The sequence below is a fragment of the Malurus melanocephalus genome, unplaced genomic scaffold (assembly GCF_030028575.1).
Source record: "Malurus melanocephalus ecotype Western Australia unplaced genomic scaffold, MMel_1.1 scaffold_172, whole genome shotgun sequence".
NCBI lineage: Eukaryota > Metazoa > Chordata > Aves > Passeriformes > Maluridae > Malurus > Malurus melanocephalus.
In genome coordinates, this window is record NW_026623404.1 from 1,169,251 (window position 1) to 1,183,117 (window position 13,867).

The following is a 13,867-nucleotide window of genomic DNA, read 5'->3' on the forward strand; positions in this document are numbered from 1 at the left end:
AGCCATCTTCTTAGTTAATAATGTTTTCTATGGCCATAAAAAATAKAACTCAAAACACTGCATGACACAAAAAAACTTCCTTAAAATCATTTGAAGAAAACGTTTTTATCATTTACTCAATTGCTATGTTTCACCCCACATAAACATACATCTGAAATATACATATTATCTTAAAGCAGGGAAAGCCAATCATAAAGGAAAAACACATTCTGAAATTTGGATAGGCGGTATTCCAACATTACTGATTTTCATCACAGTGTCATCTCTTTCTTCTGTCATTCCCTCCATCTGCTTCATTAGCACAATGACTGTCTTCACATAATGCAGCCAAAAGTTACACAAAAGGGTTCAAACCAGGGCGTCAACATGTGGCCCTGAATTTACAATGGACTGTGTGCACACACTGCAGAGATGGAGGCAGTAACAGGAAGGGCAGGAGGAACAAGGAACTCCAAAGTGTCTGGCTTTCACTGCTTTGTGATGCACCATCACCCTTGGTTTCTTYCAACCACTCCTCTGCTGTCACAGCAAACAGAGCAGAGTTTTCCCCACATTGCCCCTGGGCAGCACCAACAGGCTGCCTGCCKGCTTGCTTCTCTGCTAAGGGCACAACTCTCCCACGGACAGAATCTTTCTGTCAAGTGTATCAGCATCACAGGTCTGACAGCTCCAGCTMCAGCACACTTTAGCTGCTCAAAATTGCCAGTTCCTCACTAAAGATTCAACTCTACTGCAACAAGCCCGCTGGAGAAACTCCTCCCGCAAAGAAAAACAGAAACAGAACATTATAGCACGCAAAATACTCAGATTTGTAAAGCTAGTATAAATGCAGACAGACTTCAAATCCCATTTGCTACACTCACTGGTATTGCAAAGTCGTGTCCAAAGCAGAGAGAGACAATACACCACAGCAGGAGCTTAACAAGCTTACCTTGTTTCTTTGCTTATAGGCTACCTGTGATTATTACTGACTGACTACTTGGCATTTCTACCTGAAATTTGCCACATTCTTAAGAAAGGTTCCTATGACAATAGAGACGACATCACTGGCTAATGAAATTAGATTTCCTTATTGAATTCCAGGACTGAAGTGCAGCTGAAATGGAACAGCAAAAGATAAGAACTTTTTAATGTTCCAGTTCAACCTGTTTGCTGATAATTGGTAGCAGATACCAGGATTCCATTTCAAGCACTAAGTACTGACCTCCTACAAATAACATGGGGAATTGAAATAACTTCCACTGATGAACCCCTTGACAAAATAAAACATTCCTTAAAAAAAAGTTAAGAAATTAGTAACTACTCAAAAAATAAGAGGGTTCTATTTAAAAATTKAACTGTGTTTCAAGATGACAACTCAAAACCTGACTCAAAAAACGTATCAGCTGTAAAAATACAAATTGAAATGTTCTACTGAAATTTAAATGTTCTATTAATTTTCACAGTCATAGAATTGCTTGGTTTGAAACTGACATTTGAAAGCATCTAGTTCTAAACTGCCTTCCAGGGAAAGSGACATGTTCCACTACACTAGCTCAAAGCAGCATCCAGCATGACCTTGAACACTTCCAGGCAYRGTGCATTCATAACTTCCACTGTCTAACGATCCTCACAGCAAAAAATTTCTTCCTAATATCTAATCTAAATCTTCCCTCTTTCAGATTCAAACCATTWCTCCACGTTTTGTCACTACACTCCCTGATAAGGAATCCCGGTCCAGTTTTTCTGTAGGCCTCTTTTAAGTAGTAGAAAACTCCCTAGAGTCCTCYCTTCTTTAGGCTGAACAGTCCCAACTTTCYYACCCTGTCTTCARAGCAGAAGTRCTCCAGCTCTCTTATCAWTTTCATTATCCTCCTCCAGACTCCCTCCAAAAGGTCCTTGTCCTGCTTATGTTGGCAGCCCCAGAGCTGGATGAGCACTCCTGGAGAGGTCTCATGAGAGCAGAGTAGAGGGRGAGAGTCCCCTCTCTCAACCTGYTGGCCACAGTGCTTTGGATGGTCTCCTATATGATGTTTCTTTTCTTTTATCACAGTAACTATATGTTTTCACTGGAATAAACAGAAAMTTCATATTTAAACAGTTAATTCATTTCACCACCAAAGAAGAATGATTCATGTATCATAGTGAAGGATACATGGGAGGCATGAAGTGCAAAAGAGAAAAAAGGCTTTCGTTTAAAACAAGCAGTTTTAAACTGTACACATAATAGAACATTTTTCCAAGATTTTTATCTRTCTACATTTTTCCTACCACATGAAAACAAACGAGAAATATGTAGCAATAGCTATGGAAAAGCACGACACATTTTAGAGAGCACATTTGCTTCCACTAAAAAATTCAGTATCTGTATTTGAGTGTCACAGTAGTGCCTGAACAGCCAGACGTCTGAGAATTGAAAATGAAATGATGCCGCCTCAGCATACAAAATAAGCACACTACAGAAACAGTAAATAGCCTGGAGACAACAGGTTCTGTTAAAACAGAATCAAGTTGATAAAGGAATTATGCAGAAGTTTCCCTTCATGATTTAGTAGTTATGACCCCAATCAGAAAATCATAAGCCCTACTGCAAACTGCAAACATTTTAGACAGTATTTTACTCACAGTAGGAGTTTTCTCACAATCACACAAAAATAACTGGAACCATATGACATTTTCATASCATCTCTATCTGTTTTTCTATGTGATATTGGGGGGATTTCATTTTCAAATTCTTCCTAATTGCAGTTTCTTTTATCGCTCTTTATGCATTCACTCTGGATGCACTGCGCAGAGGAGTTCAGGACACAAAGAGAACATTCTTCCCACAACCTTTTCTCAACACTTAATGACTCAAAYAAAATGCAGGATGCCAAAAAGAACAACCAACTGACTGAAGAAAGCARAGTGGTATGAACCAGGAGGAACCACAGCTCTTTCCCCCTCAGTAGCCAAAATAACAGACCATGGACAGGAAACAAAACCACTACAGAGAWTGGAGTAAGGCAACTTCCTACTCTAGCAGACCCAAGAGAAATAGTTCAGCAAGYCACAGCACATTCCACATATCAGAGATCCCACAGCAATCAAACTAGAGGGTGTCTTCCTTCCTCAGCACAGAAGTAGGAGCTACTGGACTTTGTACAGTGGGGAACAGCTTTATGGAAAGGCATGGGAGATGGTTTCTTCCTTCAGTGGAAAGGAAGACAGGCTGACACAAATCCAGCAGAAGAGAGACAGGAGACCAATCTTTGTAGAGCTATTTGCCTGCATTGGCCCATTGGTAGTAAATGCCCAGCCTCAGACAAAGTGGCAGCTGGAAACTATGTCTCACCMTTACAAAAGGGGAGCAAAAAAGCGTATTTTACAAAACTTTGAAATATGGCTCTAGCATAGATTAGCTTTGATTTTGTTCTTCCCAGGTAGCTGAGGAGATGAGAGGAAGCAAGATCTCCACACTGCTATCTTGTTTCTTAACCAATCACTGCCATACAGCTTAGAGAGAAATAATGTTATCAAGTCATTGTTCTGGGGGCAATTCTGACAAAATGCTCTTTTTGTACCATCTCAGTGCAAATTGAAATTGCTTAGCAGATTCCTACAGCACTTGGGAAACAAATGCTTGTCTGCATTAACTGCACAGAGTGGGTGCCTTGCTCTTGTTATCCTTGGCTAAAACAGGAGTTAGCCTATCAAATAACTAAGGAGGGTTTTTTTTTATTGCAGGACCGATTCCCTCTGAACAGTTTACGTGAAAGCTGGGCTTTCAGGATCTTTCCAAAAGTTAAAATAACTCATCAGGCAGAAACATCRGCAGGACGTGTTGATATCTATGAACAGAATCCTAGATGCAAATGGGAGGAGACATTCAGTACAAAATAAAAACTCAGAACAGTATGTTTTACTTTTCCCAAAAGAGGCAGTAAGACTGTTATAAGTATTCCCATGAAGGGGCTACAGGCTCTTCTGCTTATCTCAGAGAGCATAGTTCAATGTTCAATTACATCAACAGGAAGTCCTCCCTTCATTTTGGTGGTTCTTGTATCTCATCCAACTCAATGACAATCCATCATGATATGACATGGACAGAGAGAAACACACAGGACACATTTATAAAGAGCAAAWGCAAACAGGAGAGACAGATTCATAAAGCCTGATGCATTTAACTTGTGGTGCTCAGGATACCTTTCACATGGAGCAGCTCTTCAATAGTTTTCAAAAATGAAATACCRTTTTAAATGGAACAAACCAACTAAACTTAGTATAAACAAAGTCCATTTGCATTTCTAGCTAAAATCACTGCAAGCCTCTATTCTTCAAGAACTGATAAAATCCAGGAGTGTAAGACATGTTTCTTGAGTAACACCTGTCTTACAGAMCAGAAAAAGCCCACTATTGAGCTTTAGGAATCCCACCAGGCTCATATGAATAAACTTTTAAACTCAGCATTAGGTTGTAGTGATTAAAATTAGTATCTTCCATTTGGGTTCAGAGATAATTTGATTCTCCCAATACTATTGCTTTTTAAATAATGAAGGCTGTTACTACTATTTCACCCACTACCATCATCCTGCCAGCACAGAGAAAGAAACTTTGGTATAGTCACTACCATAGTAATTCCTTAAATAGGTAAAATACTTTTTGCCTTCCCTTACAAGAAAAMTAAAGCAATCTATATTTAAACAACAAATTAAACTGAATTTGCAACTAACCAAGATAAGCAGAATAAGAGCTGGACCACACAGCAAYATCCAGTGCTTGACTATCTTGTTAAAATACATGCAAGACACAAAACAGCTGCTAACTGTCAGAGGCTAGGTACAGTCTAGACTTTCTAAAGGCTTCTAATAAAATCTCTCAGCTATTACAGAAACAGCTGATAGTATACCAGCTACAGGTTTCTGTTTATTAACCAAGACAGATCAGAAATAGACCAACAGGTAAGAAACAAAAATGCCAGAAAAAGGTCAATTATCAGACTGAGAAATTAGTAGAAGCAGTATACCTCATTCTATCAGTTCTAGAATGACCATACTCCAAGGTTGCTCAAAAGGTCTCATGAAGTTTTGCTTTGTAACACTGCTCTGCTTTCAAGGCTTAAGAGAGTCACTGGTTTTCTTTATAGATCAAAGCACTTAAGATCCACAGGCTAAGAGATGATATGTTCAGATGAACAGAAATTTGGCAGAGGTCAAGGATGATCCATACATGGCCCCACTCTTTAATCCTGAGCCACAAATCTGGCTGACATCCCTAAAGCTTTCCTTCCTCAGACATTAGGTCAAGGCCTAGACAGAGCATCACTGCAGTTCTCAGTGTTTGTACCAGCCTTTTGCCGGCCCAAGGTATAGGSACAGGAAGCAGAGTAAGGCAAGAAAAAGGAGAGCTAAGGAGAAGAGAATGGCAAGCCTGGGGCTGGATCATAGGAAAATGGGACAGAGCAACATAAATCAGAGTATTGCACCAACACAACACACCAACACACCTTTCAGCAAACTGTGACTGTGCTTTGCTCTCTGGCATGACACACTGGATGTCCCACAGMAGTCTTGGACACAGAGGGGCAGAGCTGACAAGGAGGGACTGCAGGGTGTTGGTAGCTGTTGACTGGGCATAAGATCTGCAGCCAGGAAGGGATTCTTCTATGGGTTTGGTATGTTTGTAGCATTACTTAGCTCACTATAGAAATGCTACCTCTCTATTTCTATAGTTTTAATGAATCAAGGCTTACATTGTAGCATATAAAATGGCAAATCAGAAAAAGTGTAAAACYAGAAATCTCAATATTGATCAAGTGCCGGCTGCAAACCTGCAAACAGCAATTTGACACAGGCTTTAAAATTAGGATTCTTTCGAGACAGCTGCAAACTTGGCCAGGCTTCTAAGATGAAATACTGTAAAATTGTGTATCTTTAGAGACACCAAATGGAGGCACTGAAAATAGCACCTAACTTAAATAAAACCAAAATTTTCAACAGGAAGGACAGATCTGTGTTTTCCAGTACTTTGTTCAAAATCATAGACATAGAACATGATTTGCCATTAAGTTTAATAAAAGATCCCTCATCTAAATGAAACACATTGCCTTGTCTTTCCYACAATGACAATTTCTAAATAAAAGAAAGTTGCATTCAATAACACAGCAGTGAAACTGATATTCACTAATATTTTCAGTGTATCAGCTCCTAAAGAAATGGTGAATGTAGTGATTTATAAAATGCAATTACAAGCCCAGAGGACATTCTCGAAGTCTCACTTTATTCTGCAGTTTCCCAGGAGATGYCAAAGAAATGGGTTACCAACAGGAATCGTTACTCTGAGTCCCCCATTTTTCCTGAAGTATTATGGAATAAGACAAATCACATCTTTGCCCTCAAAACTATTCAGCAGTTTTTACAAACTAGGCAGAAGTACAAAGCAATAATCAGATTTCTGTCCTTCAAAGTAAGTTCAATCCATCTTGTAAACTCCTCAAAACAACGGATTGCACCAACCAGGGCAACCACTTGGCTTTTCTGTGCCTCTTGATAAAGCTGTTTCATGTGACTCAGACAGGAAAGAGGATCTCCTTGACACACTTCTACCTCATTTCATACAGGGGTAAGAACCTGGATTACTGTACATTGTCTGATGCAAGAAAAATGCAGTTGTGAAGAATCATGCCTTTATTTTGTTCTTAAGATTGTTTATATTTAAAATGAACATACACGCCAATAACTATTCCTTTTTCAACATGTCAGGTTTGCAGAAACAAATTAAATTTACAATGATTCCTCTAACAAAACAGTTCCGAGTTCCTGGATAAACTCATACACCACTGAGGAAAAGACTCATCCTCAATAATGTGAGCTAGGTTGCAACGTACCAGTGAAGATGGCAGTGGCATGAACCAAATTGGAGACATGTCACTAGTGGGCTGCCCTTGGGATTGATACCAGGGCTAACACTGTTTAAAAACTTCTCTAATGACCTGGATGATAGGGCAGAGCATACATTCAGCACTTTTGCATAATAAAACTCAGAGAAGTGGCTGATACACCGAATACGTGTGCCAGAAGGATCTTGACAGGCTGCAGAACTGCTGCCAACTGGAACCTCATCAAGTTCTACAAACAGAAATGCAAAATCCTGCATCTGGTCAAGCATAATCCCACATATCTCCACACACTGGCGACTGATGAGTTAGAAAACACCTTTGCCAAAAATGACTTTGGGGTCCTGGTGACAAGATGAACACAAGCCACCAGTGTACCCTTGTAGAAAAAAAAGGCCAACAGCCTCCTGGGTTACATTCAGAACAGCACCATCAGCTGGTAAAGAGAGGTGATCCTTCCTTGCTAATCAGCCCTGATGAGGATGTATCGCCTGTACTATGTACGGTACTGGGACTGGACTTCCCACTACAAGAATACTTTGGACTTATTGGAGCAAGTGCAAGACAGGGCKATGAAGATGATTAAGGAGTATCTTTGTATAAGGGASATGCTGAGAGAGTTGGGACTGATSAGCTTGGAGAACGGATGGCTCAGGATCAGATAAGATGACTCTTATTAATGTGTATAAATAACTGATGGGAAGGAATGAGGAAGAGGGAGCCAGATTCTTCCTAACAGTGTCCACCAAYAGGGCAAGAAGTAATAGGCACAATTTAAACGCCATGTCATTCCGTCAGAATTCAAAGAAACAATTTGGCTTATTACTGCAACAAAGGTCAAATACTGCAACAGGTTGCCAACAGAGATTCTGGAGTCTCCATCTGCAGAAATATTCAAAACACAACTGGATACAGTCTTGGACAACTGGCTTTTGCTGACCCTGCTTAAGCGGCAGCTTGGACAACATGACCTTAAGAGGACCCCTCGAACCTAACCAATTCTGTGGGCCTGTGAAGATAACACAAGAAGTTTGAGAATCTGCACTGATAACTAAGTCATCAGGCTGGGAAGGTGTTTGTGTTTAGCCCTCTGTTCTGCCAGATCCTTTTTCATAAGCCAAAGCATTTATTTTAGTTATTAATTATCACAATCTGCCTAACTCAGATCCTGGAGGGACAAGCATATAAGCAATTGAAATAAAAGTTCTTTCCATGACTCAGTATAATGACGCATTCTGCTTCGTTTTTTCCTGTGAAGGGTCTGGTTAGCCAATTTCCAAAACAGAACACAGAACCAGCTAGGCTGCAAGGTAATTTMTTTATGGCACTTTTTATTTAAATGTGTGCATTTACTGTTGAGAACAAAGAAAGGACAAGACATATGACTTTATGTATGTTTTCCACCACATTGCAGCCTAATTTATTCAGGCAAAAAAAAAAGTCACCCTATAGAGAGAAGAATTAAGAGAAGAAGAGAAAGACACCAAAGGTTGATGCTGTGTATGCAACTATTCCAACTMTTTATTAATAGAGTGTGTAAATTTTGCACATGGTAAGATTTAATGGCAATAGAGAAGGGAGCATCTCTTCTAAACTAGCTAATTCACATATAACTGCAACTGATATTTTCATTTTAAAATCAGATGAAGAGCCAAGTGCACAAAACCACAAAGAAATCATAAAAAGTTGTAAAAGTACTAGAAAGAAAAGGCATAAAAAAATGCAGCATTTCATCGGCCACTGGCTTGTTTTACTGCATCTATGCTTTGATTGCCTGACCTGGAAAGTGTATTTATGGCCCATTAGGAAAAGGCACTTAAACGTGGGAGATATACCTAACAGGCTGTAATCCAATGCCTGCATCTGAAATATCTAGAAATGGCTCAMGTCTGGCTGTCTCCCTGGTTAAAATGTACACATTCCAACCTTCTGCAGCTTCAAAATGCTCCTGGTAATCTGCTTCCCAGGAAGATTTGTATTTTTCAAGTGATTAAAATCACTGTGCTTTTGGCCATCTCTGAGACCATCACAAAGGTACACTGTAATACAATAATGTAGAAATGCACTGCTTATGGTGCTACATCAGTGAAGTAACCCAGCATCTGTGCCAGAGCCAGCTTTTTAATTGAAATGGAAATAAGAAGAAAGCTCAGGGCTGCAGACTGAGGCAGAATATGTGAAATTAAAGCATGAGATAAAGATGAAGGAAGGTCCATGGAGAACTGGATGCCAAGATTTAAAAATCATTGATATCACTGGCAAACCTTCCAGCCACATCATATTGCACCTACTTACTTAATTAGCATATCATACTACCTTTCATACATGAGATTAAGTTTGGATGAATGTGGACTGACACCATGGAAAATCAAATTAACAATATMAAAATGGAACTTCTCWGTAAAGACCATACATCAGACCACAYGCAAACATTAAGTTTACCTCAGCCCCCAAACTGAGAGAGATTATTTCATCCTCAAAAGCAGAATGTGTATCAGTATGAGGAGGAATTCCTGTTAAAAAAAAAAACAAACAAAAAACAAGAGTCAACATAATAACAACAGCAGAAGTAATAAAGTGCTATTCTCTGTTAGCAAGTTCTGTTTCTGTGGATATCCATGTGGAAAACTGRGATGTATGGTTGAACAAACAAAATTTATTATAAATGAGGGAACTGCCTTACATAATAATTCAGGGCAATTGTTTCGTTCTCATGCCCAGATTAGATGGATATAACCCAAGAGTCTTTACAATCAGTGGCAACACTTAGAAGATAGCTCAGGTTACTCCAAAACCTCACTCAATCCTCGATGACTCCAAAAGCTCTCCCTGCTRCTGAGAGCAGCTCAATCACTTTGCTGCCCTCTTAGGCAGTTTAGCCCTTAGCACTAACAGTTATGGTACATAAGGTGATTTTGGGCTTCAGTTCATCCACGATGTATTTCTATCTGACTTTCTTCACAGAGGAGTGATCTCAAATCCCTCTATTTCCTAAGCAAACGACTGCATTAAGGGTTTCAACTTCAGCATTAGTACTTACCACCACAGAAGCAGGCACTGTTATGATCAAGCCCTGCTTCTGCTTTGCACTTCCCAGCCAAGCACACACTATTGGTAGGCTAAACCCTGGGCAATATATCTGTCAGTGCATGTATGAGTACACACACATAACTGAGAATTGCCAAAAGGACAGTAATTTGKGGGATTTTTTTTTAGATTTTTCTTTCATATCTAATTGGAAAGGAACTGCCAATCCCTACAGCTTGTGTCACACATTTTAATGCCAAGTGCTAAAACAGCAGTGTGCATGCCACAGCAAGATCTCACCACATGGTGGGGAACAGCAGTCAGCAGTGGAGCAAGGCCAGCAGACAGCTTGGGAGAACTGCAACTGATCCACTGCCGGCCAGGGCAGACAGAGTAATTTCTATATGATCCAAACTGACAGTTTTATTTGTTTATGAAAAATTCTACCCAAGTTCAGTTTGGGCACTATAGAGAATTCCTGAGTTGAAAACRATTTCTTTTAACAGTGCAGTCAGCTCCACAAATCACCCTTAGTATATGGCAGATTTTATATCCAATGYTCTGAATATCATTAGTTTCGGTGAAAACAATACAAGTGTTTTATGAGACCAACATTTAATCTGACAGAAAATCAGTGAGGCCTGAAAACCAAGGACGGATAGATATCTATTTGTTATGGCCCATAACTTTGCCTCTGTGCAAAGCATTAAGCCTCTGCTTCAAGAGGCACACTGAACTCTCTGCAATTCACCATGCAGCAGCAGAACATGGACAACTCTCYACACTGTCCCTGATAATTCAATCAAGACCACACTGACCTACCCACTTGCTTTTTACACACCATATATGAAGCAAACCAACAGACAGAAGTCACCTAAGCCAGCAGTTTTCCAATGCTGCCAAGACGGCCAAAAGTACTCTGYRGTGCATCAGGAAGAGTGTGGCCATCACCAAAGGAGGTGATCCTCCSCCTCTRCTCAGCCCTCGTAAGGTCACATCTTGAGTCCAGTTCTGGGCTCCTCCATCAAGACAGACAAGAARCTAATGGAGAGGGTCTGTGAGTATGATTAGGGGTCTGGAGCATTCCTTTAATGAGAGAATGCAGAAGCTGRGCCTAGTCTAGAGAAGAGAAGRCTGAGTGGGAATCTCATCAACACACGTAAGWATCTCCAAGACAGGTGGCAAGAGGATGGTGGCAGGCTCTTTTCAGTAGTGCCCAATGACAGAACATAAACTAAAGCACAGGAAGAAACCTCAATATGAGGAAGAACTTTTTTCCATGGTGGGTGGCAGAGTGCTGGAACAGRCTGCCCAGGGAGGTTGTGGAGCCTCCCTTTTTGGAGACATTCCAAACCCACCTGGACATGTTCCTGTGTCACCTGCTCTAGGCGGCCCTGACTTGGAAGGCAGTTTGGACTGGATGATCTCCAAAGGGTCACTTCCAACCCTAACCATTCTGAAAGATTCAAAAGTATAGGGTAATTTCCAAGTATAAATTTACAAGTTTAAACATTACTAGAATCCTGAATGGAAAAAGTGTCCTCATAAAGGAAATCATTTTATGTGCCTTATGTGTGGCCCTCCAACTTAGATACTCATAGCCATAACCCATTTTATAAAATCTCAAGTGTCATTTCCATTGAAAACATTGCTCAGAACAAAGACAGTATTAATCTGACTGCACTCTGCTCATTCATATTCTAATGATTTGCAGTTAAGAAAAGGTATGTGGCTTTGGGTTTGGGTTTTTGTTTGATCTTTCAAAAAAAAACTTGCTTCTATTCTTGATAGAAATCTACAATCCTAACTARCCTCATCAGATGTCCCAGACAGAAATACACAACTGAATCAATTTAACAGATTGTCAGACATAAACAAATAGGATCAGCTTTTCAGACCCTTGTTCAGCAGACACTGTAATAGCTGTCAGACATTAATTCTGAGAGTAAAGCCATTGTTCTTTCTTCCTAAGGACAAATGAGATATTCACTTTRGAAAGCAAGCCAGATACTCAATGTTGATGACTAAGCTTAGCAAAAAAGCACAGTACATGATTTATTCCCTGGAAGTGTGATTAGAAGCATATTTTTCTTCAGAAGACTCCAATTTGGGAAAAATTACAAAAATAGAGTAATTTCTTATTTCTAAGATAAGGGAACACTGCTTGCATCATACTTAAGACTCAATATATCACATACACTAAYATTATATCATATGTACTAACAGCAAGAGACATCTCCTGGATGCACATTACAGGAAGCAATACAAGTTTGGTGTAAAAAAAATGCACTTAACTAGAAAACCAAATAAGACTAGTTATTACTATATATTTTTATTGTTAGTTTTCAAATTATGGCCTTGGACTCAAACATCATCATTTTCCATAACAGTGGTATCAAAAACTRTACTTCTGAACTTAAGTTCCCATGTGACAGAAACCACTATTAAGACTTGAGTTTTGATTCAAAGCTTCTCTGGTATCAGAGGAAATACACTAAGCAGGTGCTTAAATCCTGTCCCTGTACAATGTTACAATTAGATGCTACACTCTTCTGCTTTTCAGTGAAGCTGTACTGGTTTGGTTGGGATGTAGCTCATCTGCTTCACAGTTGYAAGGTGCACCACAAAGTAAGGTGCTATACTTCGGATTTGGGATAAAAACAGAGTAGATAATACAAATGTTTTAGCTGTTTCTGAGCAGTGCTTACACAGTCTCAAGGTCTTTTATGGTTCTTATACTTCCCCACCAGGAAGGGGTCTCAGCCAGCTAGGGATGCACAAGAAGCTGGGAGGGGACACCAATGGGAAAACTGATCCCAACTAACCAAAGAAATATTCCACATGACATTGTGATCAGCAATAACATAAAAGGTGAAGTTTACCAGGGGTGTCATTACTCAGGGACTGACTGGCAGAGCATTAGCCAGTAGCTAAGGATTTTTTTTTTTGCATGACTTGTTTTCCTTTGTTTTATTTCCTTTTTTCTTTTTAACTTACTAAACTGTCTTGATCTCAGCCCATGAGTATCCTCACTTTTATCTTCCAATTCTCTCCTTTGCCTCAGTRAGAGGAGTGARTGAGCAGCTGCATGTGCTTAATTACCTAACAGGGGTAAACCACAATGTAAGATAAAAAGCTCAAAATTTTTGAGGGACAAATAAATTTACCTTGTCCAGGTTCATACTGATTTACAGTCAGTTGATCAGGTTTATGTTTRATATATCCCTGCTTTAAGCACTTCTCCAAGAATGGGTTGCAAATTTCAGGAAGACCTAGTTATAGAAACAGAACCRTAAACAAGACAGGACAGCTTTTTACAATAAATATAACTGGAAAAAAATACATACACATGCAAGTCTATCTTTAATAATGATTACTCTGCATTTGCTACTAACACACTCATGAGAACTGGGGGCCTAATTTTCAAGTCAAATATATTTTTAAGATCTCAAAATTAGAAAGGCCACTCCTCCAAGGTTCTGCATTTAGAAGCAGACTACTTATGCAAATTCTAGTATCTCTACACATAAATAAAACTACATCAAATCAGAGGCAAAGTTTTCACCAACTACAATAGAGAAGTTGCGTCAAGAAACAAAATTATCATGTGGAGAGTCAGTTGTGCAGAGAGATCTCTAAAAAATTTACTCCCTGGAAGTCTGTTACTGAATTGGATTAAATATCACCAAAAAAATCTGCTAAAGTTAAGCTGATCTTGAAACAGGAATGGAAAGTATAGTCCTCCACTGAAGCTTTGGTTTCCTATTTTACCTGAGGACTTGATTGAAAAATTCTGCTGGCAGTAACATGAAGCAATGTGTTACTACTATCCCTTCCATGTATCTACTGATTTTTATTTTTGTTTTCCCCCAAGAAGTGCTTATGCTTTTCACACACAYAAAACAGTCTGTGAGACTAGAAAACAATTCACATATAGCATCACAGTTAAAATCTTAATGTAACCAGAATCCTTCTGTGGCATGCCAC

The 13,867-nt window shown here is 39.4% G+C and overlaps 1 protein-coding gene across 1 annotated transcript in view; it reads right to left on the bottom strand.

Moving 5' to 3' along the window:
- ALKBH8 (alkB homolog 8, tRNA methyltransferase) overlaps positions 1–13,867 on the bottom strand; it is a 47,115-nt gene that overhangs the window by 25,785 nt on the left and 7,463 nt on the right. The window contains exons 6-7 of the mRNA XM_057372485.1: positions 13,048–13,152; positions 9,296–9,366 (exon numbers count right to left, since the gene is read on the bottom strand). Of these exons, the coding sequence (XP_057228468.1) occupies positions 9,296–9,366; positions 13,048–13,152 (176 nt within the window). The remainder of the gene's footprint in view (positions 1–9,295; positions 9,367–13,047; positions 13,153–13,867) is intronic.